The 24,367-nt window shown below is 48.8% G+C and overlaps 1 protein-coding gene across 1 annotated transcript in view; it reads right to left on the bottom strand.

Moving 5' to 3' along the window:
- DISP2 (dispatched RND transporter family member 2) overlaps window positions 1–2,171 on the bottom strand; it is a 40,349-nt gene extending 38,178 nt beyond the window's left edge. Inside the window, exon 1 of the mRNA XM_026651260.1 lies at window positions 2,080–2,171. Coding sequence (XP_026507045.1) covers window positions 2,080–2,171 — 92 coding nt within the window. The remainder of the gene's footprint in view (window positions 1–2,079) is intronic.
- Between the last annotated feature and the right edge of the window lie 22,196 nt (window positions 2,172–24,367).

A 24,367-nucleotide genomic window follows, 5' to 3' on the forward strand; every position in this document is an offset into this window, starting at 1 on the left:
ACCTGCCAGCCATCTTTACTCACACATGTAATTGTAACTCATGTATGTAGTCCTATTAATTTCAGTGGAGCTGCTCACCTGAAGTAAGCAAATGTTGCAGGATTTGACTGGTCATTTCTATGTCACCAGATTCCCCAAGATTTAAAACAAAAAATTGTTGTGAAATGGTTATAGGAAGGGTTTATTTTTAGAATAGTACATGAGTATTTTATTAACCAAAACACACAGACTTCTTGCCTGAGATTTTCAAACCTATCTAAGGAGATTTGACTGCCCACTTTCCTAGGGCAGGTTGGACTAATCTCAGCACTAATGTAAAGTTTATTATTTGTATTAGGCAAAAGTGAAACTCGTTGCCTTTATGAATATATTTAGTTTAGTTTGATCTTCTTCTATGCTCTGATCAACTAGAAAATCTAGGTAATTTGGAAGTCCTATGCCTCCTGAATAACAAATGAAAATCTGTTTAAATATTTAGGGCTGCCTTTGCCCTATAATAAAATGACTATTGGGTTTCTTAGGAAAATTACTGTAACGGTGCATATATGCATAGTAACTGATTTTGTAAGCTATGCATTGGGACATATAGCATAAAGGACATGACCAAGGCTGCAGAGTTTTGTTTAGACTGTGATTAAAGTCTTTGGGGGCAAGGAATGTGCCCTCTTTTGTGTTTGTACAGCACCTAGCACATTATGGATGCTAAGAGAACACATAATAAATACTAAGAATAACTTTAACAATATATCATATTTTGTTACAGAACTTATAATTCATAAGGCTAAATCACATGCCCAGACAAATGCAGATCATAATGATATGTGGGATTCACAGTTTTGCAAGCAAAATCATTTGGAAACAGAGCAATCCGAATGTATGTATGCAAATAGCATTTGACAGCTAACTATCAGCTTTCTGTCACTCTGGTATAGATTTCTCTCCATATCTACCCCCACAGAGGTTTGTAGTGTGTGTATGTCTCCTTATTTAAAGGCAGAAGCAGTCTAATAAAAAAAATAGGTATTCCCAATGCTTTCAGGTCTTACATCCTAATGCCACATCACTGTCTTCCCATGCTTATCTTTCAGCCTCCTTTCTTTGATAATATCTGGTTAGAATTTTATTCGGTTGTGCCCTGCAGGAAAAAATACCATTCACAGATCTGTAGCTGTTATTAATGGCTTCCCTCTTGCTTGTTATAAATGTGGCGGTTACCGAGGATAGGTCATCCCCAGAATCATACGGAGTGCGGCTGCCCTTCTGTAGGACACCATCCACAGCCGACTTTAATAGCCCTGCTCATTGTTACATTGGAAGTGGAAATAGGTGCAAAATCTGCATATATTCCCCTTGTTTGTGCAATCATGAGGCAGGTAAATTAGATATTCTACCCTGTTTGAGAAAATCCTGGCTGACGCGACAGGCAGTTCTCTTCGGGGATCTAGGGCAGTGTGTGTCGTTTTAATTCGAGGATAAACGCCAATCCAATCTGGAGACAGATGTGCAGAGAGGCTTGTCTGATATCACCAGTGAAACCTGCTTAGGCGTTAGTCCCATCCCCACTGAACTGGAAAGCCCTGTGTTTAGTCGCGAGTCTCTTCTTCAGGTCATATTGGATGATCAAAGCCAATCGCAGCTGGAGTCTGGCGGGTACTCTCGCCACCAGCTGCTGCTGCGACTCGCACCGTGCTGCACCTTAGGGAGGGGACAGGAGGAGGCGAGCTGGGGGCGTGAAGGCTGGCAGCCCCTGTGGGGAGCTCACTCACTCACCCACCCCCGATTGCCTGGGCTCAGAGGGGCAGACACCAGTCCCTGCACCCGGCCCCGCGCTGGGGGGGATGGCAGGGGGAGCACAGCCGCGGGGGCCAGGCGGGGCCGGCCTCAAGGGAAGCGGCGCAGCTGGCGGGAGGCAGCGGGTCCCCGGGCGCCCCTGGGAAAGGAGCCCCTGGAGGCAGCGGCGCGGGGCTGGGGGCTGGGGGCTGGCGCCGGGGCAGAGGGAGGGGACCCGCGGGCGGTGGGGAGGCCCAGGCGAGGCGAGCGAGGCCAGGTGGCTTTGCAGGGACGCGCTGCGGGTCATACCTGGGCGAGCAGGTCCCCTGCTCCCGGCGCCCCCCCTCCGCCTGCTCCTCGGCGGCCGCCGGCTGCTCCTGCGGGGCCGGCGCTCCCTCCATGGCCTCGCGGCGGCTCGCCCGGGCTCGCTGCAGGCTCCGGCCGCGGCGGGAAGGAGCTGTCCGCCGCTCGCCGGTGCTGAACGCCTGGGCGCCCGGCCCCCCCGCGGGCACAGCGCCTGCGCAAGCGCAGAGGGAGCGGGGCGGGGAATGGGAGGGGGGTGGAGCCGGGCGCGTAGCCCAATAGCGGCGCCGGGCTGAGAAGGGGGCGGGGCTACGACCAGTCTCGAGGCTGAGCGCGGCCGGGGGGGGGGCTGGGAGCCCGCAGCAGCTGCTGACGCTGGCCCAGGAGGAGGGGGCACGGGCACTGGCAAGCCACCAGCGGCTGGTACCAGGTGTCCTGGCAGCACAGGGGCGGGGGAGCGAGCCCCAGCATGGAGACCGTCCCTTTCCCCAGCTGGTAAGCGGGCCTGCTCCAGGGACAGACAACACCCCCCGCCCCCAGGAGAGCTTGGCCTTCCCCAGAGCAGGGCTCCCCCCCACCCCGCCCACACTTTAGCACAAGTGGAGCAACTCTACTTCTTCCCGTCTGAGTGCAGCTGGGATCCCGGCTCCCCTGCCCTCAGACACGGCCTGCTGCCAGGCTGTTATAAACCGTTCCTAAAGACAGCGGGCCTGTGTTTTACAGGGATTTTAGCAAGGGGATGTACATAACTTCCCAGCTCTGGGGAGATAAGGTGTTTGGGACGTAAATGGCCAGGGCACTTGAGGGAGAGGTCACCTGGGAGCAGTAGCTCAGGGGTCGGCAACTTTTCAGAAGTGGTGTGCCGAGTCTTAATTTATTCACTCTAATTTAAGGTTTTGCGTGCCGGTAATACATTTTAATGTTTTTAGAAGGTCTCTTTCTATAAGTCTATAATATATAACTAAACTATTGTTGTATGTAAAGTAAATAAGTTTTTTTTTAATGTTTAAGAAGCTTCATTTAAAATTAAACTAAAATGCAGAGTTCCCCAGACCCGTGGACAGGACCCGGGCAGTGAGAGTGCCACTGAAAATCAGCTTGTGTGCCGTGCCATAGGTTGCCTACCCCTGCTATAGCTCATTCTGCATTATGGGGGTGTGCTCCTGGTTTTGAGAGCAGGGTAGGGGTGCTGGGAATCAAGTCAGTGAAATTAGCCCTCCCTAACCTTTTAAGTTTGAAGGGTCCCCATTAACCTGCACAATTTTAGTAAGTGAGTTTGCTGAAAATAGATGCAACTTTTTAAACAATTACTGAACGGGATTCACAAGAATAACTTGTATTACAAAGCAACAAAGAGTCCTGTGGCAGCTTATAGACTAACAGATGTATTGGAGCATAAGCTTTCGTGGGTGAATACCCACTTCGTCAGATGCATGTAGTGGAAGTTTCCAGAGGCAGGTAAGAATCAGTCTAGAGATAACAAGGTTAGTTTAATCAGGGAGGATGAGGCCCTCTTCTAGCAGTTGAGCAGTTTCTCCTCCCTTGGTGAAGAGGGCCTCATCCTCCCTGATTGAATTAACCTTGTTATCTCTAGACTGATTCTTACCTGCATATTTATACCTGTCTCTGGAAACTTCCACTACATGCATCTGACGAAGTGGGTATTCACTCACGAAAGCTTATGCTCCAATACGTCTGTTAGTCTATAAGGTGCCACAGGACTCTGTTGCTTTTTACAGATCTAGACTGACACAGCTACCCCTCTGATACTTGTATTACAAAGAATATGAACGACCGGACTGTTTTCCTTTCCCAAAAGTGTATCACTAAGTACAGGGCCGGCTTTAGGCCGATTCCCCCGAATCGGGCCCTGCGCCCTCAAGAAGAGCACCTAACTTTGGCGCCATTTTAATTTTTTTACTCACCCGGCGGCAGTCCGGGTCTTCGGCAGCACTTCGGCGGCAGGTCCTTCACTCGCTCCGGGTCTTCGGCGGCGGGTCCTTCAGTGCCGCGGAAGACCCGGAGTGAGTGAAGGACCCGCCGCCGAAGTGCTGCCAAAGACCCGGACCGCCGCCAGGTATTCAAATCGGGCCCCGCACTTCCTAAAACCAGCCCTGACTAAGTATGTTTATTTATGGGTAGAAAAGACTTAATTACATTTGTATTGCATGAAGTCAGACTGGTGCCACTGACCACAGTTTGGGCTGAGAACAGGAAAACTTCACTGGATAACTAGAAGATTAATTTGCAGCAGCTCACTCCAAAACTTTTTTCTTGATAATGGCCATGACCCTGTTTGTGATTTTCACCATGGCAGTGACCTTGACCTTTTTTGTGACAGTGAACGCAGTCATGACTACGGCATCCTCATGGCTTTACTTGCTGTGAAAAAGCCAAAGCAAAAAGGATGAGTATTACTGTGCTGAGTATCCTGGCAACTCTCACTAATTCACTAGCTGCTTAGAGTAAGCCCTTCCTACTTTATTGCTCTAGATTTTTTAGAAGGTGTAAAAAGCATACATCTTTCCTGGATGGGAGATGAAATGCTTTTATAATCCAGTGGAAGAGGAATCCCAAGGATAGGGTATGGAGACTACCAATGTCTCTAATAAAATATTCCCTGACCAGGTCGAGATGTACTGGCTGCACAGTGGGGAAGGAGTCCCCTTTACTGAGTATCAGCTATGAATCCAATGAAGTGGGTTTTAGCCCACAAAAGTTTATGCTTAAATAAATTTGTTAGTCTCTAAGGTGCCACAAGTACTCCTGTTCTTTTTGCTGGTACAGACTAATACGGCTACCACTGTGAACGCTATGAAAATGTTTCTCTGCTACAATTAAGCAAGGGGCTTGCTCATTAGAATCGAATAAATTGCAATTATTAGATCTAGAATAGCTTATGTGGCCTGCCTAGAAAAAAATAAAACTTCATATCTACTGAATAGATCGGACAGGATTTATTTGATGGTAAAGTCTCCGCTTACCATTTTCTTTCCTTTTTCCTGCCTCCTGGTACTATAAAATAAAACAAGCAATAGAATATTAAAGAAACATTGAGAGATGGACTCTTCAGACCCTATTATAAATAAGCTGCTACTTTTATAGCTAGCCATTTCATATAGGCTATAATCTATTACTGTGGCTTTATTTTTATGAGGTGGGTTAGTGCTATTGTAACTAGAAGAGCTTAATCTACTCCTTGTTCTGTGCTCTTGATTTCTGCAATGTAGCTTGGGCAATACAGTCTCATATGTAGTATCTGTTTGAGAAGAAGTAAGGTCTTGTGGTTAAGGCAGTGGATTGGGCTTCAGAAGATCTGGGCTCAATTCTCAGCCATGCCACAAGCTGTCTGTCACTTAGGGTATGCCTACACTGCAAAGTTGTTGACAAAACTTTTGTCTTTGTAGATAAATCTCTGCATTAAGCATCTTTGCATAACTGTGTATCATTTTCATATGACTTTGTATTATGCCTCTTCATATAACCTAGCTGCTGTAAATGTGAGGTGTCTTGCAGAAGATCCCGGGTCTTGTCTTGTCAACATTGGAGCATCGATCCGGATCGACAGAAGCCCGGCTCCACCCCTCCCCCATCTAACTCATCTCGCCAGTGAAGTTAAGGGGAGCAACTAGTTTGTAACAACAACAAGACGGAGTGTGCTTGTGTGTGTATGTGAGTGCATGAGTGTAATATATATCATATGCATATGATACAGTGTTGATTGATACATGTACAGTATTACCAATAAATGTGGCGCTTTGCTTTATCCCCCCTGAAAAGATCCTGTGCAGTACTTTAAGTACATCTTTCACGGGTACTTAAATCCCCCTCCCCTCCCCCCCCCCCCCCTCCCCCCCCCCCCCGCGAAAGACAAAAGTTTTGCTGATGCAAGTGGCAGTGTGAACGCGGCTTTGTTGACAGGAGCACTCTCCTGCCGACAAATGCTGCTCGTGGGACTGGAAGTATTTTGTTAGCAAAAGCGCCAACAAAGAGCGTTTACACACGCTGACTTTTAGCGTTAACACAGCCTTGTCGCTAAAAGCTGCGTGGTGTAGACAAGCCCATAGTCTGTCTGTGCCTCCGTTCCCCATCTGTATTAGGTGACAAATTGGAGGGACACAAAGGGGGGCACCAGCTAAAGGTGTTTAAAAGCTAAAAAGTAACACCCCCCCACATGTGACCTGCACATTAAGGACAGCTACATTATTTAGTTGCATCTGTCCCATTGATGACTGGAGATAATTTTTAAGTCTTCTGAAGCTGGAGAATGAGTTCAGGATGGTACAGGCACAGTGAGAAGGATTCATAGGGTATGTCTACACTGGAAACTTCAAAGTGCTGCTGCGGGAATGCTCCTGTGGCAGCGCTTTGAAGTGCGGGTGTGGTCTCGCGCCAGCCCTGGGAAAGAGCTCTCTCAGCACTCCTGGTAATCCACCTCCACAAGGGGATTAGCTCCGAGCGCTGGGAGTGCGGCTCCCACTGCTCGGAGCCTGTCTACACTAGCGCTTTAAAGCGCTCAGACTTGCTGCACTCAGGGGGGTGATTTTTCACCCCTCCTGAGACAGCAAGTTAGAGCGCTATAAAATGTAAGTGTAGACAACCCCTTTTACATTTACAGTACTGTGGAAAACAGTGCTTCCAGAGTACTGCAAATAACTCCAAGATCTCTTTCTTGATGGGTAACAGCTAATTTAGGCACCATCGTTTTGTATGGTGGGATTATATTTTGCAGTCTGTTTTGGATTTAACTATTTTGAGTAATTTTGTGTCATCTGCAAACTTTGCCACCTCGCTGTTTACCCCTTTTTGCAGATCATTTATGAATATGTTGAACAGCACTGATCCCAGACCAGTACAGACCCCTGGGAACATCTCTATTTACTTCTCTCCATTCTGAAAATGGACCATTTATTCCTACCCTTTGTTTCCTGTCTTTTAACTGGAGTGCCTGGGAATGCTTTCAGGATCATCTAACGATCCTTAATTTAATGACAAGCCTTTTGTTATCTTAATCACCCTGCCTCTGTTTATAAACAAACTCCCTGCCCCAAGGGCGGAAGTTCTTAGCAGCAGCTGGGCCCTTGCCCCGACCCAGGTGATTGGGGAGGGGCATGTGACCCTTCCCCCCTCCCACTAGTCTCCCCCTTTCTCCCACCCTTTGACAGTCTTGTCTATTTAGACTGTAAGCTCTTTGACTAGGGGTGTTCTCCTATTATGTGTTTGTACACGGCCTAGCACAATGGGGCCCTGATCTCAGTTGAGGCATATAGGCATTACCATATACATCAAAGTCCCTTTTACAGCAGTTATAACACACCCAATGCTGGAACAGTTGTGTGTGAAGTCACACGTCCTTCCTTTGCTCTTTGCCATTGAGGTAGTTGGCTGTGCGCCATGGGATCACAGCCAAACCACACATCCAAGATTTGTCACTAAATTAGATAGGTCCAGCTCTTCTCTTTTATCCTTCTGACCTGAATGAAGGTATTAAGCACTGGGGGTGGAAAGAAAGAGGAAGAAAAAGAATAAAAATGAAGGGAAAGATAGCTAAAATAGAGATATGAGGTAAGGCAAGGAAAGAGATGAGAGACAAATGGAGAAGTGAAAAGGGCAAGAGAGAGAGAGTGAGGCTTGGTCCACACTGGGGCGGGGGATCGATATAGGAAACGCAACTTCAGCTACGAGAATAGCGTAGCTGAAGTCGACGTTTCCTGTATCGAACTAAAAGTACCTACTTCGGGTCCACGCGGCGCAGGCAGGCTCCCCCGTCGACAGCGCTTCCTCCTCTCGGCGAGCAGGAGTTCCGCAGTTGACGGGGGAGCGCTTCTGGGATCGATCTATCGCGTCCAGATGAGACGCGATAAATCGATCCCAGAAGATCAATCTCTACCCGCCGAATTAGGCGGGTAGTGTGGACCAGCCCTAAGGAATAGACAATAAGGGAAAAATACAGATGAGAAAGGAGAGAAGAGAAATAAAAGGGGTGTATGGGATGAAGAGGGGATAAGGGAGATGAAAGAGGTTGAGATGTAAGGGTGGGATTTAAATATACCCATGGGTGGCGGGTGGAGCCCCCTTCTGGGGAAGCTAGCCCCCAGCTCTGCCTCTTCCGTCCACGCTCTCCCCATGGCTGGATCCCCGAGACCCCTTGTGCCCCCTCCCTCCGTGGCCAGAGCCACAAGTCTCCCCTGTCCAGAAGAGCCCTGGGCTGGCTGAAGCCCTGAGCCCCTCACCACCACCTGCCTGGAGGAGCAGCTGCAGCCCAGCGTGTCCCCTCACACTTGGAGGAGCCCCGGCTGGGCTTGCCAAAGCCCCGAGGCCCCGCCCCCCCCCCGCCCGGAGGCGCCCCGGCTGGGTAGGCCGAAGCCCCGAGCCAAGCCAAGCTTCCCCACACCTGGAGGAGCCCTGGCCAGGCTGGCCAAAGCCACGCCATGCCTCCTCTCCCCGGACCCAACCCGCCCACCGCCCAGGGGAAAAGTATCTGTAGAAGACGTTTTTGATATGCCCCATGCAGGTTCTGTGTCGGCTGAGGAGGCAATATGTGCCTCCTGGGGCATAATAAAAGCAAAAACTTTGCCACCAAACCCCGCAACCAAGGGTCTGGCGGCAACGCCAGGGGAGGCAGCACCTCCCCTGGCTACCTGTTGCTCATGAATATACTGTAACTTGAAAAAAGTCTTTTTATCCTCCAAGAGGAGTCAGATTGCGCAATATTTCCCCCTTCTCCTTTGGATCCACATGGCCTAGCTGGCGGGGCAGGACATTGTAATGCAATTCACCCAGCATTCCCTAAGCTCAGTGATTAGGAATGTGTTTATTACTGCCAAATAATGAGTTCTCTTACTTGTGGCACTTTGGCTGTGAAAAAGAAAAGAAAAAGAACCTTGCATTTGAGCTTTGAAACAGTATTTGATGTGGACATATAATATTCTTTCCATACATCTCTCCTCTCGCCTCCACTACCACTATCACCACATGCAGGTGCCTTCATGGAAAAAAAAAAAATCTATAAGATTCCTGGTTAGAAAGTTCTGAAGCATCAAGGGCTCCATTCTGCTCCTACTGAAGTGAGTTTCAAAGTTCCCATTGTCCTCAATGGTACAGGATCACCCTTCAAATGTTTGCTGATCCCTAGGATCTATAGTTAGGAGATTCTTTAGGGAGGTACAAGAAAAACTGTTTTCCTTTTTTGTTTGCAGTGTGGTAGCCGTGCTGGTCCTAGGATATTAGTGAGACAAGGTAGATGAGATAATATCTTTTATTGGACCAACTTCTGTTGGTGGCCTGAAGAAGAGCTCTATGTAGCTCGAAAGCTTGTCTCTTTCACCAACAGAAGTTGGTCCAATAAAAGATATTATCTCATCCACCTTGCCTCTCTAGTGTTTTCCTTGGCATCTGTATGGTGGATCAGGTCGAGTGAAGGAAAGCTCTTCTCATGTTTTCTTAATTTATCTAGTTCACTTCAATGCAGCTCTGCGCTTTTCAGTATGAGTCACCTTAGAACATCCCATCTTAGTTTGGCTACATTCAGCACAGTTTATTTTAGTTCACTTCAAATCCACTAATCCCAATCCAGGATAGATCAATTCATAATGTCCTGGCTCAGATTAGCACAACTCAGCAAAGTATATTCCAGTTAAAATTGGCTCAGCAAAACACATCCAACACCAGAGCAGGATACATACTCCAGCCTGGCTCATCAGAGCTCAGACTGGTTCAGTTTAGCACTTTCCTAATTCATCTCTGTTGCTCTGCACATACCGTTTTGGATCATATATTTTCAGTTCTTCTATCTCTATATTTAATCTGGCTCATGATTTCTCAGCTCAATTCTCCTTTGCCTGGTTTTGGAGTAAGAAAAGATACACCAAGCAGAAAATGTGTCTATGGGGATTTGGCTGGGTGACTTCTGGGAGTTACCTAACTAAATTGCTGCACTTTATACTGAAAACTTATCCTTAAGTGTTGGGCAGTGAAAAGAAAATCTAAACGGAGCCAGAAAAGAAATCCAGGCCTTGGACAAAACCTAGCAACATTAGAAAACAAAAACAACCCCCCATCCCCCCCACACAGTGCAAATACCAAATGATATATGGCCAGACAGGCACATACACACAGAGACACACCAATTTGGATAAATACCCACTAAGCTGTATATGAGTATAGAGTCACATATTTTAAAGTCAGAAGGAACCATTATGATAATCTCATGTGACCCCCTGCATAACACTGACCATTGTATTTCACCAGTAATTTCATCAGGTCCAATAACTGGCACTGATAGACAAATGTACACAGAGAAGTGCCTATCCTAATACAGAGGCAGACTGGAGTACAAATCCCCAAGCACAGGCATGCATGACATGCAAAGACAGACAAAGCCATGCTGACACACAAAATCAAACAGCGCTATCTATGCAGACACAAAAAGCTCAGTGCCAGCTGCCAGGATGGAGCCAGTGACTAGAGGTGGGCAAAAATCTTTAGCACCAAACTTTTTTTTGGCATCACTGAAATGTTTCAGGTTTCAGAGGGGTAGCAGTGTTAGTCTGTATCAGCAAAAACAACAAGGAGTCCTTGTAGCACCTTAGAGACTAACAAATTTATTTGGGCATAAGCTTTCAAATTCATGTCAGTTTTGTCAAATTGTTTCAGACAAAAAGATTCTGAAAAAGAGTCAGTGTTTCATTTTGACATTTTCAAAAAGAAATGTTTAAATTTTTTGGTTCCAAACAACTTTTATTGAAAGATTTCCTTTAATAAAAAGCAATCAAAATATTTAAAAAATGCTTGAAATCAAAAATATTTTGCTTCAGGTTGAACAAATCATTTTGGTTTTAACTTTTCGATTTGCCAACGACTTTGTAAAAATTGTTGAGGGGTTGATCCAAAACGAATTTAATTTTGGATTTTTCAGAATTGCCAGACAACCAAAAAAATCCATTATTTGCCAAGCTTTACCAGTGGCACAATCATGTATCCGTTGCCTTAATAAACTCTTTATTGCTCCAGCCCACTCAGACCAGGTCTGTACTAGAAATATTGCTGATACAGTAATGTTGGTTAGGGGTGTGATTTTTTTAAATGACATATTTATACCAACAAAAGCCCTAGTGTAGTTGCAGTTATACTGGCATACAAGTGCCTTTGCTGGTATAGCTTATTTTTGCTTAAGGGACTGGTATAAGCTACACTCATAAAAGCACTTCTTTGCTGGTATAAGCTGCATCTACACTTGGAGGGTTTGATGGTATAGCTCTACCAGCATAACTAAACTGGCAACCTTTCCTAATGTAGATCTGAAGTGACACTATTCCTATCTGGCTACCCGACCCTAAGGAACAGTCCCTGCATGGCTGCGGATGTGTGAGCTCATTACATAAACTACGCTTCACCTCCTCTGCGCCAGGCTCATTTTACAGCAGCAACACAGTCAGTACCATTCACCCTTTGCAACTTCAGAGGTGTTGAATATACACATGGCAATGCCTTACAGTCACAGTTTGAATGCCAGGAGCTGAATCAGACTCATTCACGCTAAGAGCCACCTTCATAAAGGTGGACGCATGCCAAACATTTCAGAGCTGGGTGTCTGAAGTGCCTACATCTTATTTAATCTCCTAAATAGAAGTGTTCTGTTTTTCAAGGTGCTGAGTATCTTCAGCTCTCATTTATGGGTGCACAGCGTATTCAATTGGGTATGCACAGATGCACATTCTTATCAGAGGCTCACCTTGTCTACTTATAGCATGATTTAGAGCGAAGCAGTATTGCTGTTTTTCAGATTTGTTTTTCTGGTTTGTAGGAGCATGTGCTGTATTGATAATTTACACTCAGTAATGTAAACATAGAAAGATTCAGATTTCTTGGTATTTTTTCTTAGATTTCGATGTTATAAATATACACACATGCACACACGCACACAGTGATTTACACACAGATGATTACTTCCATCTTGCCCTCTGCTTGTTCAGGTATTTATGTATTTACATACATTTATATACATGCACAGTTCTGCATAGCCCACCACACCCATTAAAGGTGTGTCTGCAAAAGGTGAGCTTACCAGAGGAAGATATTGATGAAAGGTGGAAAGACACGTAGGTGCATTACTATGATTTAGGAGAGAGTAAGCAGATTTCTAGAACCAAAGGGGTGCTGTAGAACAGAAGGAACATACAGTTAGAGCACGCCACCAGGAAAACTGGACAATTCTCCATTACTTTCCAGAAGGTGACTGGCGGAAACGGCCGGGGAAAGTGGCGAGCAGTCAGCCAGCGGGAGGCAGCGAGCTGGCGGGGCAGTGAGGAACAGTGGCTAGCAGGGTGGCCAGCGAGAGCAAGTGCTCAGATGCTGGAGCAAGCCAGGAGCCTTCTTCCCCGGGTGGGAGGAGAACTCACACAGATGCACCTCTGAACCTGGGTCCTCACTGACCAAGAACAATCAGTGTGAGAGGGGTATGGTGAGGGAGCAGAGTGGGGCACAGTAAAGGCATTTTTGGTTGTAGAGCTCAAGATCATGAGTCAGAAGACTCTGCCCCATGCACTCTGGGGTGGGTGTCCTGCTCACAGTTTTATGTTTATTAATCCTGCTTGTGGCATTTTCCCTAATTAATGTCAGCTGACTTTTCTCCTTTCATTAAAAGTTTCTTTTCTACACTCAGACTCTGTGCTACACTCTCAGAGGCACCCAGGGGTGGTGTGTAATTTTCCCAGGTTACTGAGTGGGGGCTCAAGCCAGTTCTGTGTTGTATTGTTGAAAAGGAAGTCCTAGATATTGAACCCGGCCCTGGCTGTTGCCGGCTCCACCTGGCAGAAGGGTTACAATTATAGCTATTAAGGTCTCAACAAATAGTACATGGGTCTTTGAAACACTTAACTAACATTTCCAGTTGTAGATTGTCTAGTGTTTTTACATGGGTTGTAAATATTATAGATTCATGGTCAAGGTATTATTATTCTGCAAAGGAATCTCAACAGTTGTACTCAAAATGTAAGTTCTGTACGACTATTTCAATGTAACAAAGACCTTTCTTTATAAATATACAGACACCTCCTCCTCTTATTATATCTCTATCACATCTGATTACATCGTATTCTGGAAATAAGTTCTCACTAACCATGTTTCTTATGCACATATCACATCAGGTTTGTTTTCCATTTCAGAAACAGTTTTCTTTAATTCCTGGCCATGTGTTATCAAACTATGTGCATTCCAGCAAAAAATTGTTCGAACCACATTGTTTAAACTACACATTACCTTCATTTAAAATTGCATGAATGTGGTCTATCGAGAGAGTGCCTATATGCAAATACTTTTCTGCCACAATGTAATTTTTATTCTTTCAGCCTTCTTCTATCGTAAATGCTATACATTTCTTTGCCTATAAGCAGTACGTTGTCTTTTATTCCCCTTATATTATCTTTCCTGCCTTGAACTGTGTTTTGTTGTACCAGTAGCTATTTTCCCTTAGTGGCATTTTCCTCCTTCTCCACTTTCTACTGTGAATGTCTTTTGGTAGCTTCTGCATAGGATATTTTATGGATAGTTTTAATTTTGTGTATCTCTCTAGCTCATTCTACTGCCATGCAGCCTTTGTATGCCACAATGTGCTTTTCCACACAATTGCTGCATTTTAATTCCATTCTTTCCATAGGAGTGTTCTCCTACATGTTTACCTTACCTCACCTCATTTTCCCCTTACAGACAGCCACCAAATGCCCAAACCTTTGACATTTTAGCATCTCTCAGGGGCTGGGATATATGGTTTAACCCAGAAGAGTTGATATCCTTCCCTTCTTCTGAGACAGAAGGCATTTTATATATTGCCCTCCTCCAGAGAGCTTCTCCCAACTGCCTGGAAGAGAGGGGAGCCCTGCCTCACCTTAAACTATGGGGCTCCTGATCACAGGTCCTTAAAAGACTAGTGCCCACCCCCCCCACCCTCATCCTCAATACAATTCCTAATTCCCCAGGACCGCTTCCTCTCTTCAGTTACCAGGCCATTTTCTGGGACTTTGTTTATTCCAACACCTGGAATGGGATCTTCTGGCTCTCTTTAATCTTAAAGGGCCAGTACACCCCATTATGGGTGCTATGGAGATAATGCAGTGGTTCTCAAACCTTTGTACTGGTGACCCCTTTCACATAGCAAGCCTCTGAGTGCGACCCGCCTTATAAATTAAAAACATGTTTTTATATATTTAACACCATTATAAATGCTGGAGGCAAAGCAGGGTTTGGGGTGGAGGCTGACAGCTCACGATCCCCCATGTAATAACCTCGCAACCCCTTGAGGGGTCCCGATCTCCAGTTTGAGAACCCCTGGGATAATGCATTCAAAACTGCTTTCTTTGAAAACGGCAGCTAAAGAAACAGTCCATAACCATGTTTTTGTGTGTCTAAACAGCTGTCACTTCTGAGGTTATCTGCAGTGCTGTTGTAGTCATGGTGGTCCCAGGATATTAGAGAGGTGGGTGAGGTAACTTTATGGGGCCCATTTCTGTGAAGAAGAGCTCTAGGTAAGCTTGAAAGCTTGTCTCTTTCACCAGTAGAAGTTGGCCCAATAATATATATTACTTCACCCACCTTGTCTGTTCTGCAGTCAGTGTCATGGACAGGGAGTAACCACAGAGGCTGGGGATAGCATGCAACGGCAGGGAGATGTGTGGCTATGTAGTCGGTGGGCAAAACCTAAACCAAACTCAGTCATGATACTCCCACAGAAGGAAACAGGAGATGCCTTTCCATCAACACCCCTGCCTGCCCCTGTTCCTCTTAAGTCTGCTCAGAAAACTCACTCCCTAAATCCAAAGCATTATCTACTGGTACCCATAGGCTAGCAGGATGTCCTGCCTTCTGTAGGAGAGGAGGAACAGCCTGACTGTTCTGCATCTGCCACTGTCAATATGTCTTAACACAGTGGCAACCACAGGCAACTATCCAAAAAACCAGCCACTCCTCCCCGCCCCCATGTCCTACTAAACACATGATGATGTCACTCTCTAGTCTGCTAATACTGATTGATGCAAAGGCCCCATAATCTAATAAATGTCACATTGCTCACCTGAGCCCTGGTGTCTGTGTGGCTATTGTCAATTACTCACTTCTCACTCACAACTCACCTCCCAAATGATTGTCTAGCTGCCTGTCTCTGATTGGTTGGAGGTTGGGCACAGTTGGCTGTCCAGTCCTATCCACAACCCCCTCCTCCTCACTCACCTCAGTTATTTGTTGCATGAGCTCTTCTATGTCAGTCTCCTTGGACAAGGATATTCCACCTCCTGTGGTTGTCAGCAAAAGTCTCTGCAGCATCCTGAAAGCTGAAAATGGGGAGGAGTAAAATAATGGGAATTTATTATAAAAATAAGTAACACGAGGGATGCTGTACTGATTGGAGTGGAAGCAGTGATGGGGAGAGAATTTATAGGACCAATGCTGCATAATTCCAGGGTCAGTGCCACATACTTGTTTTCAATGCAGCACATTAGGACCAATGGCCTTGCCTGCTTTATAAGGTTGTTGTGAGATTTATTCTTTCATTTTTGTAAAGCATGTTGAAGAGGAAAAGAGCTAAATATTAGTATTATCTAGAACTGGGTAAAAAAAAATTTTTTTCCTGTCGCATGTGAATTTGAGAGAGTTTTTTTTTTATTTTCCCCATCCTGAATCAAGATGAAAAGAAGTATAATCTCAAAAATTTCAGATCATGTCAGCTGAAACATTTTGTTTAGATTCTGGCCTTTTAATGTTTCCCCCCCATTAATGAACTGAAGTTCTGAAACAAAAAGTGAGTTAGACCTGAAAAAATGGACCTTTTCATTTTGAAATTGTCAAAATGGGACATTGACAATTTCAAAACTTTTTTCAATTTTTTTTTCAGAATGGGACATTTGTTGAAACTGACCTTTTCTTGCAAAGAGTCTTGGATTCAGCAAATCAGCATTTTCTAGTGTAGAAACATTTTACTGAAACAGTAAAATGTTTCTACATTTTACTCCACTCCAAACAGTGAATTCTGGGAGATTTTGCAAGGCCACCATTGCTCTGTGGGACAGCAGTGGGAAGAACTACTTGAACGTTTCCACTAGTCTACATTACTTGTGCATCCAGCACAGAATCCTGTATTGTGGCGCCCTCGCTTCCATTTTTAGTGAACCTAGTAAGAGTACAACTAGCGTGGGTACCTCTACATAAGCTGCTATTCATGCCCCCAGCTGCAGTGGATATAGGGTTGCCAGACGTTCAGTTTTTGACCGGAACACCCGGTCAAAAAGGGACCCTGGCAGCTCTGGTCAGCACAGCTGACCGAGCCGCTAAAAATCTTGCTGGCTGCAGTGCTAGCAGGGCGGCAGGCTCCATGCCTGGTTCCGCGTGGCGCCCGGGAAGTGGCTGGCATGTCCCTCTGGCTCCTAAGCGGAAGGGCGGTCAGGGGGGGCTCTGCGTGCTGCCTCATCCTGCAAGCACCACCCCAAACCCTGGCTCCACAGCTCCCATTGGCCAGGAACCATGGCCAATGGGAGCTGCAAGGGCAGTGCCTACGGGCAGGGGCAGCGCACGGAGCCTGCTGGCTGCCCCTCTGCCTAGGAGCTGGAGGGACATGACAGCTGCTTCCTGGGAGCCATGTGGACTTCCTCCATCCCCGGGAAATGCCGAGGCTGCCTGAGGTCAGCACCACCCAGAGCCAACACCCCGAATTCCTTCCCACACCCAACCCCTGCCCCAGCTCAGAGCCCCCTCCTACACCCCAAACCCTCCTTCCCAGCCCCAGCCCAGAGCCCACATCCCTAGCCAGAGCCCGCACCTCCCTTGTGCCTCAACCCCCTGCTCCAGCCCTGAAACCCCTCCTGCACCCCAAACCCCTCATCTCCAGCCCCACCCCAGAGCCCACACCCCCAGCCAGAGCTTTCACCCCTGCACCCGAACCCCCTGCCTCAGCTTGGAGCCCCCTCCTAAACCCCAAACTCCTCATCCCCAGCCAGAACCCTTACCCCCTCCCCACCCCAGCCCGCTTCCCCAGCCCGGTGAAAATGAGCAAGAGAACAAGAGTGGGGGAGTGAAAGCAACGGAGGGGGGATGGAGTGAAAGGGGCGGGCCTTCGGGGAAGGGGCAGGGCAAGGGTGTTAAGTTTTCTACAATTGGAAAGTTGGCAACCTGTGGCAGGGCGACGACTCACCGGCGCGGCGCCTCCTGCTGGTTGTCTAGTGAATTAGCTCTTTTCCAACTCCGGAGCGCCCTCTGCCGGCTGATATCTCGCCTGCTGCTGGCCCCGTATCCCTCCCGGACCCCAGTGCCCTTTGCCCAGGGGTTCTGCCCACTGCAGTACCCCTTCTGTCTGGGTCTCCCCTCCCAGGGGAACTCCCACCCCCTATCCCCACCTTGCCTCAGTGGCTACTGCCAGTCTCCATTTAGCCCCCACTGGGGCAGACGGCAGTCTGTAAACCACTCATCATTGGTACAGGGGGTTGGACCAGCTGCCTCTGCCTATTTGTGGGCTGCCCCTCTGCAGCTCTAGTACCCTTTTGTGGGCCTTTTACTCAGCCTGCAGCCTGGCCCTCAGCCCTCTTATAGGGCCAGCTGTGGCCTGATTGGGGTGTGGCCCCACCTGTGGCTGCTTCCCCCAATCAGCCTAGCATTTCTCCATCACAGCCCTCTCCAGGGCTGCTTTAACCCCCTCAGGGCAGGAGCGGGGTGACCACCCTGCTATACAACCCTAAATGTAGCCAGCTCCAGCATGGGTACTGCATAGAACAGATATGTACTATCCTATACAAGTTCCCTTGCACACCCCAGCCTTGCCAGTAGGGGGCAGGTGGGAGCTTGCCATAGTGCAGGACATTACAGAAATTCTGGGGCAACTCCAGATTGCAGAGCAACCTAAGGGCAGCCCACGTAGGGTTGCTGTAACTTTAGGGTACATCTACATTGTACACTCCTTATGGTGACATACCCCATAGTGCACACGGGTCCCTAGCACAGGTATAAATATCAGTGTAGATGGTGAGGCACAGCTTAGTCGAGTCAGGGCATGCCTGAGCCCTTAGGGTATGTACTCTACACGGCTCTGTACACACCCAAGCAGTGCCTCCCCTGTCCATGCGGTTGTTCTTTGCAGTATATAGTGTTCCGCTGCCTTACTGCTGCCTCAGTCTTTCCCCGCAGCAGTGCAAGACCACCAGCAGTGAGAGAAGTCTCTGGCTAGGGGAGGCAGTGGGGAAAGGCTCTGTCATCTCCCTGCTGCTGGAACCTTTCCCCACTGCTTCCCGGCCCTGTCAGAGCCTTTCACTGCCATGTGTAGCTACACACTGCAGTGTGGACACAGCCTGCTTTTCATTACGGTAACTTTGCATACCCTACATGCTGCCACCAGTGGTGTGCAGTGTTGATGTACTTTTAGAGTACGCTGCCTAAATTATGCCTGGGACTGTTAAATCCTGGAGCAGTCCAGAATCCCAAGGGTGCAAAGGTCACTTAATGCCACCTTTGCGCCCCTTCCTTTTGAGCTGCAAGTTCTGTATCATGCCTCCTGCAGAATCCCAGCCTCTAATTTTCTATTTATCACCCATACAGCAGAGCAAGTTTCCCCACCTTGCCCCACCAGTGTGTCCCTCATTTAATTTGAAGGGACCACATGTAGGGGTGAGAAGGGAATTCACTGACTCTGCCTATTCATTCCTTTGCCTCTCTGCTCAGACTGTCCACGAGGGTGTCAGTCATTAGCCACAAGGACATATATCCACATAGACACCTAGAGTAATGATATGTGTATTAATGGGGCATGTTGCATGGCTGAAAGATGGAAGGGTTACGGTTGCATGGGCAACCTTACCGTGGCATTTCCTGGTTTTCAGGAGTTTGAGTTTTGCTCAACTCAGCGTTCCACAAGGGGGTGACATACCACAAAGCAACCTTAACTCTGCCCTAACGTAGTTTTTTGTCATTGACTTTACTATTTTTTTTAATGGGACAAGAACATTGTTGATAGAAGTTAATAGACATTTAGGCAGTTGTACATATGTCCTAGAATTAGCATACTGAGCCAGATGCCCCTTCCATGCCTGCCTACACCAGCTGTGCCTCCCCAACCCTGCTTCAGCACCTCCCAAGCCATGCTCCTGACCCATTCAAAATGTTCCCCCCCTCCAACTTGGTCCCTCCCCATGGCTGTACCCAGGCCTCCCCATTGGAAGCAGGGAATGGATCTCCCTGAAGTTCTCACTTCCTAGTATACAAATGTTTCTATTGCTGTAACTTCTCCCCTCCTATAACCCAACTCATATGCAGTGTCTGGAGCAAAGGACAACTATGTTACAGTGGAATAGTGCTGGGGTGCAGGGAGCTTGGGGTGAACTGGCAGAGCTGGGGGGCAAGAAGGTTGGGATGCACTGGCAGAATTGGGGGTGCAGGAAGTTTGGGTTGCAGGGTATTTGGGGTGCACTGGCAGAGCTGGGGGATGCAGGAGGTTTGGGCTACTGGCAGAGCTGTGGAGTGCAGGGAGTTGGGGTGCAAGGGTAGAGCTGTGGGATTCAGGGAGGCTGGGGTGCAAGGGCAGAGCTGGGGCATGCTAAGGAGTTGTGACATTTCCCAGAGGAACTGTTGTGAGGCACCTCACTACCACCTGCCCGAGCGTGAGGAAGACTTGTCTATTCCTGCTGGGCGGCAGCTCTCTGACTCCACGCAACACAAGCACTCTCCTCTTAGCCTACGCAGGTTCCACTATCCCTCTTCAGGTTAGCGATAAACAATCTCCAAGCCCTGAGACCCCCGAGCATCTCCCTGGAGTGTCCAGCCCCTGGTCCACTGGGCACTCAGAATTCACAGATTCGCTGTGCCTAAAGGAACAGTACACCCAGCTTACTGGTTCCACCTCAGATCACCATGATGCTGAACACACAGCACTTAAGATACATTATAGGAAAATCAAGCAAAAGTTAATTGAACAGAAAGAGCTGAGATTCAAAGGAAAGCAAGTGGAAATATTGGAAACAAACGGTTACATATAAAATAAAAACATACCACGCATTTTAGAACCTAGACGAACTTAACTAGTTACTGCCAGGTCTTATAGGGTAAAGCTCACTCAAAATCCTTCCAATATATTACAGCCAGGCTTAGCTGTGACCTTCCGTTCACGAGACAAGCCACGCTGTTAGCTTGCTCCCTCACGGGGTCTCCTTATGCCCCCAGTTATACTCCCCCAAAACCATTCTATTTACTCAGAAACAGGATGCTCCCCGGTTAGTTATTTTTTTCCTGTGTGCCTCTTTCTTGTGGATTTTGCAGTCTGCAGACAGGCCTCTGTTGTGAAGCAGACAATACACATATGACCAGCCAGAGAGAAATAAGTGTCTCTTCCCTCCTATCTGACAGGAGCATGTTTATCACCTTCTGGTGACCTACCTGAACTCACATACCTTAAGAACATAATTTTAAGTACAGAGGCATATTTAAATTCTTAAATATCATCTGTGCATGTGCTTCACAGTGATTATAATAACCAGTAGGCTGTTGGTTCTTGGTAGAGATCTCAAACACCACCCTTCGATAAACGTAGTATGCATACATCTGACCCAAAGGATCCCTGTAGACCCCCATGCACCTCCGGGGCCCTTTGCCAGTTGGCACCAAGAGGTTCCTGTGTCACGGGGTGCAGAAAGATTAGGGTGCAGGGTGCTTGGGGTGCAGTTGCAGAGCTGGGGGATGCAGGAATTTTGAGGTACAGGGTGTTTGAGGTGCAGTGGCAGAGCTGGGGGTGCCATGTGTCCTTCACCTGAGCCCCCAACCTCCTCTGCCTCCCCTGCCATCCATCCCCAATTATCTCCCTCACTGTAGCCCCCCACTCCATCCCCTAACACCCCTCCCCTCCCAGGAAGCTTTCAGATCTCTATTTTCCCCCCAAAATACTTTGATTACATTCCTCCCCCCCCGAATGAAACTGCCACCCATGATTCACAAATTGCAGCAACCTCTAGCTGCTCAGTCCTAAACTTTTGTCTTAGGTGAGGGCTTGTGATTAATTTATCCTCTTAGTTCTGTTAATTGAAGGGTGAGCACAGGGCCATCAAGAAGTCTGTGATTCATCCAGTCATTAGTACCTCTCAGTTTTACAGTACAAGGCAACTAAAGGAAATGGGGGGGGAGGGGTAGTGTAATTCAGGAACATCTCAGTCAAAGAATCCCAAATTTGGATCACTAATGCCTCTTGCACCCCCATGAGGCACACTAAATGTCAAGCAATCAGGGTAACCGTTTGGATTCTAGAACACTTACACGAGTTGAGCTTTAAAGCATATAAAATGGTGGGACTAGAAACCCTCTAGTTGTTTTTCTGTGAGTGAGACCATTTTGATTCACATCACATCAACAGTCTGATCTCTAGCTCTGGGCAAAAAAAACCCAAACCAAACACACCACTGCCACAAAAAGCACTTGGAAACTTTTTTAAAAATGGTTATTTTTTTCAGAGATCATCTCTCCGGAACTCCTGGCTCCAATAACCCAAATTTGGGTCAATGCCTCTACCCTGTCTCTGCCTGAGACACCAAATTGTAAGGAAACAGGACTAAGCACGTCGCTTTCAGAGGACTTAGAAGTCCATCAAGGTCCACCTTGAAACGGATGTTGTGATGCAATCTTAACTCTAGTAGCGCTGGCACACCCCTATCATCCTGTGTCTCTTGGCTCACTGCTGAGCTCCTGCCTAGAATCTTCCCCAGCTCCCATCCAGCCTGGCTTCCCGGTACAGATTTAAAGAAACAGCCCACATATTATCACAGTTTCAGGTTTAGACTTTGTCAAAAAGATAAAGCCCAACTGCTCAAGCCCATTTCTCTTTCATAATGGAACTACTGGTTTTGGGGCGTGTTACAAAGAGGTCACACAGCTGTGCGGTGGATGCTTCTTGCATGACAGAAGGGCCGGCATATTAATCATCTCTTCCCTTCTGCAGGAAGATAGCCCCTTGAAAAACCAAACTAAACTCTGTAGTAGCCACTGGGCGTAAAGAATGGCCTCTGAGAGATAGGACTAGAGCCCAGACCTAGGTAGGGTGACTAGACAGCAAATGTGAAAAATCGTGATGGGGATGGGGGGTAATAGGAGCCTATGTAAGAAAAAGACCCAAAAATCGGGACTGTCCCTATAAAATCGAGACATCTGGTCACCCTAGACCTAGGTGTTGTTACAGGGAACTGGTCTGCAACAAGTGTTTTGTAGTCTGCCCTAAAGCCGACCCTGAGCCTCTCCGTGGTGTAATGATATCACCTTTATAGACAACATCAGATATCATTACACCAGGGAGAGGCTCAGGGTTGGCTTTAGGGCACTGTGCAGCAGCACAGAGATGCACACTGCTGGCTGACAGGGGAGCGCAGCAAACTCACAGAGGCAATGTGTGGAGGGGCATCCAGCTGTCTCCCTGCTTCCTTCCAGCAGAGGAATGGGGGGGAAGCTGTGACGCACAGATACTTCTCGCCCCCCAACGTTCCTCTGCGCTCCCGCCTAGCGGGTTGTGAGGGGGGGGAGCGAGGAGCAACACCAAGTGCTCCGTGTATCCAGGTCACTTTCCCCACCTGGCCTGTGCTGTGAAGCGAGCATCAGGAGATGCTGCGCTCCTGCCATCCCCTTATATAGACTAGGTGGGGGGAGTGAGCAGCAGTGTCAACTGCTCCATGCATCCAGGTCAGTTTTCCCACGTAGGTGCGATGGGGAGTGCAGGGGTTAGGAGCATAGGAGGGAGGTGCAAAGGTTAGGGGTGAAGGGGACACAGTGCAGCACAAAGTAAGGGTGGCAATACACCATATACCGTGCCACCCTTACTTCTTCGCTACTGCTGGTGGCGGCACTGCCTTCAGAGGTAGGCATGCAGCCAGCACCCACCACTCTCTGGCCACCCAGCCAGTGCTTACTTTGTGCTGGGGCTTGCTGGGGCTGAGCCCCAACACCTCTTTCAATACAAATTAAGCACTGGGGGGAGGCAGTGGGGCCCTGAGTGGGTGGGAAACCTGGGGAGCACATGGGGGGCAGGGTTGATGGGGGGATGGGGAGCCTGGGACACCAAAATACAAGTTTTCTCAGGGCACCATTCTCCCTAAGGCCAGCCCTGGAGGAGCTCCCCTGCACCCAGGGCCGGTGCAAGGATATTTTGCGCCCTAGGCGAAACTTCCATCCCCCCCTCCCACACACACACACACACACACATCAGTTCATTGAGGGGCAAATCCCAACGAGCCTTTATAGACTCCAGGGGCCAGCCTGCCCAGGGGCCAGCCGTGCTCAGGGGCTGCTCCCCAGACCAGGTTCCCCCCTCCCCACCCCCTGAACTCCCCTGGAGGGTGCATAGTCCCCTCCCCCCACGAGCACTCCCCACCCCCCCCGGCAGCCCCTGCCCCGAGTCCATTCACTGGCTTTGCCGGGCTTGGGCCGCTGCAGCAGCTTGGCAGGGAGGAGCCGTCTTCCGGAGGCACCGGAGAGCCAGAGCGTCCCGCTTGCGGTGGCGGCGAGCCCGAGCCATGGAGGAGCCAGGGCGGCGCAGGGGGGCAGCAGCCCTACAAAGGCGGCGGCGCCGCTAGCGGGGAGCAGCTGCGCCCCCTGCCCCTCCTGCCCAGGCTGCGGCCCAGCGCCCCCCCTGGGGGTTCCTGCAGGCTGCAGCAGATGCATGCGGGCACCAGCCCCCATGTGCCCCCCGGCTCCCTCCTCGACGCGCTTGGGCTCTGGGGCTTCCGGGCATGTGAGCCGCCGCTGCTGGGGCACGGGGCCCTGAGCCTGCTCCGGGAAGGGCAGCAGCAGCTCGCACTCCTGGGAGCCGCAGAGCCCAAGCGTGGCGAGGGGAGAGCCGGGGGGCACACAGGGGCCGCTGCCCGCAGCCCAGGCAGGCGCGCCCCCTGGCTTCCCCCTTGCCACGCTCAGATTCTGCGGCTCCTGGGAGTGTGAACCGCCGCTGCCCCTCCCGAGCTCCCCTCCTTCTGCTGCCTCAGCACTCTGTGGGGGAGGGGCTGTGCATGTGGCAGCGTGTTTTGCTTCCCCGTGGAGCCAGTGTCTAACCGGCATGGGCACGGTAACGGGAGTCCCGAGGGGCAGTCAGGGAACAGGGGGAGGGTTGGATGGGTCAGGAGTTCTGGGTGGGCCTATCAGGGGACGGGGGTGTGGGTGTGGAGAGAGATCGGAGCAGTCAGGGGACAGGGAGCGGGGGGGTTAGATGGGTCAGGAGTTCTGGGGGTCCTGTCAGGGGGCGGGGAGTGGTTGGATGGGACGTGGGAGTCCCAGGGGTCTGTCTGGGGGCGGGGGTGTGGCTAAG

This window comes from Terrapene carolina, unplaced genomic scaffold (genome assembly GCF_002925995.2).
Source record: "Terrapene carolina triunguis isolate 2854851 unplaced genomic scaffold, T_m_triunguis-2.0 Scaffold96, whole genome shotgun sequence".
NCBI classification, from domain to species: domain Eukaryota; kingdom Metazoa; phylum Chordata; order Testudines; family Emydidae; genus Terrapene; species Terrapene triunguis.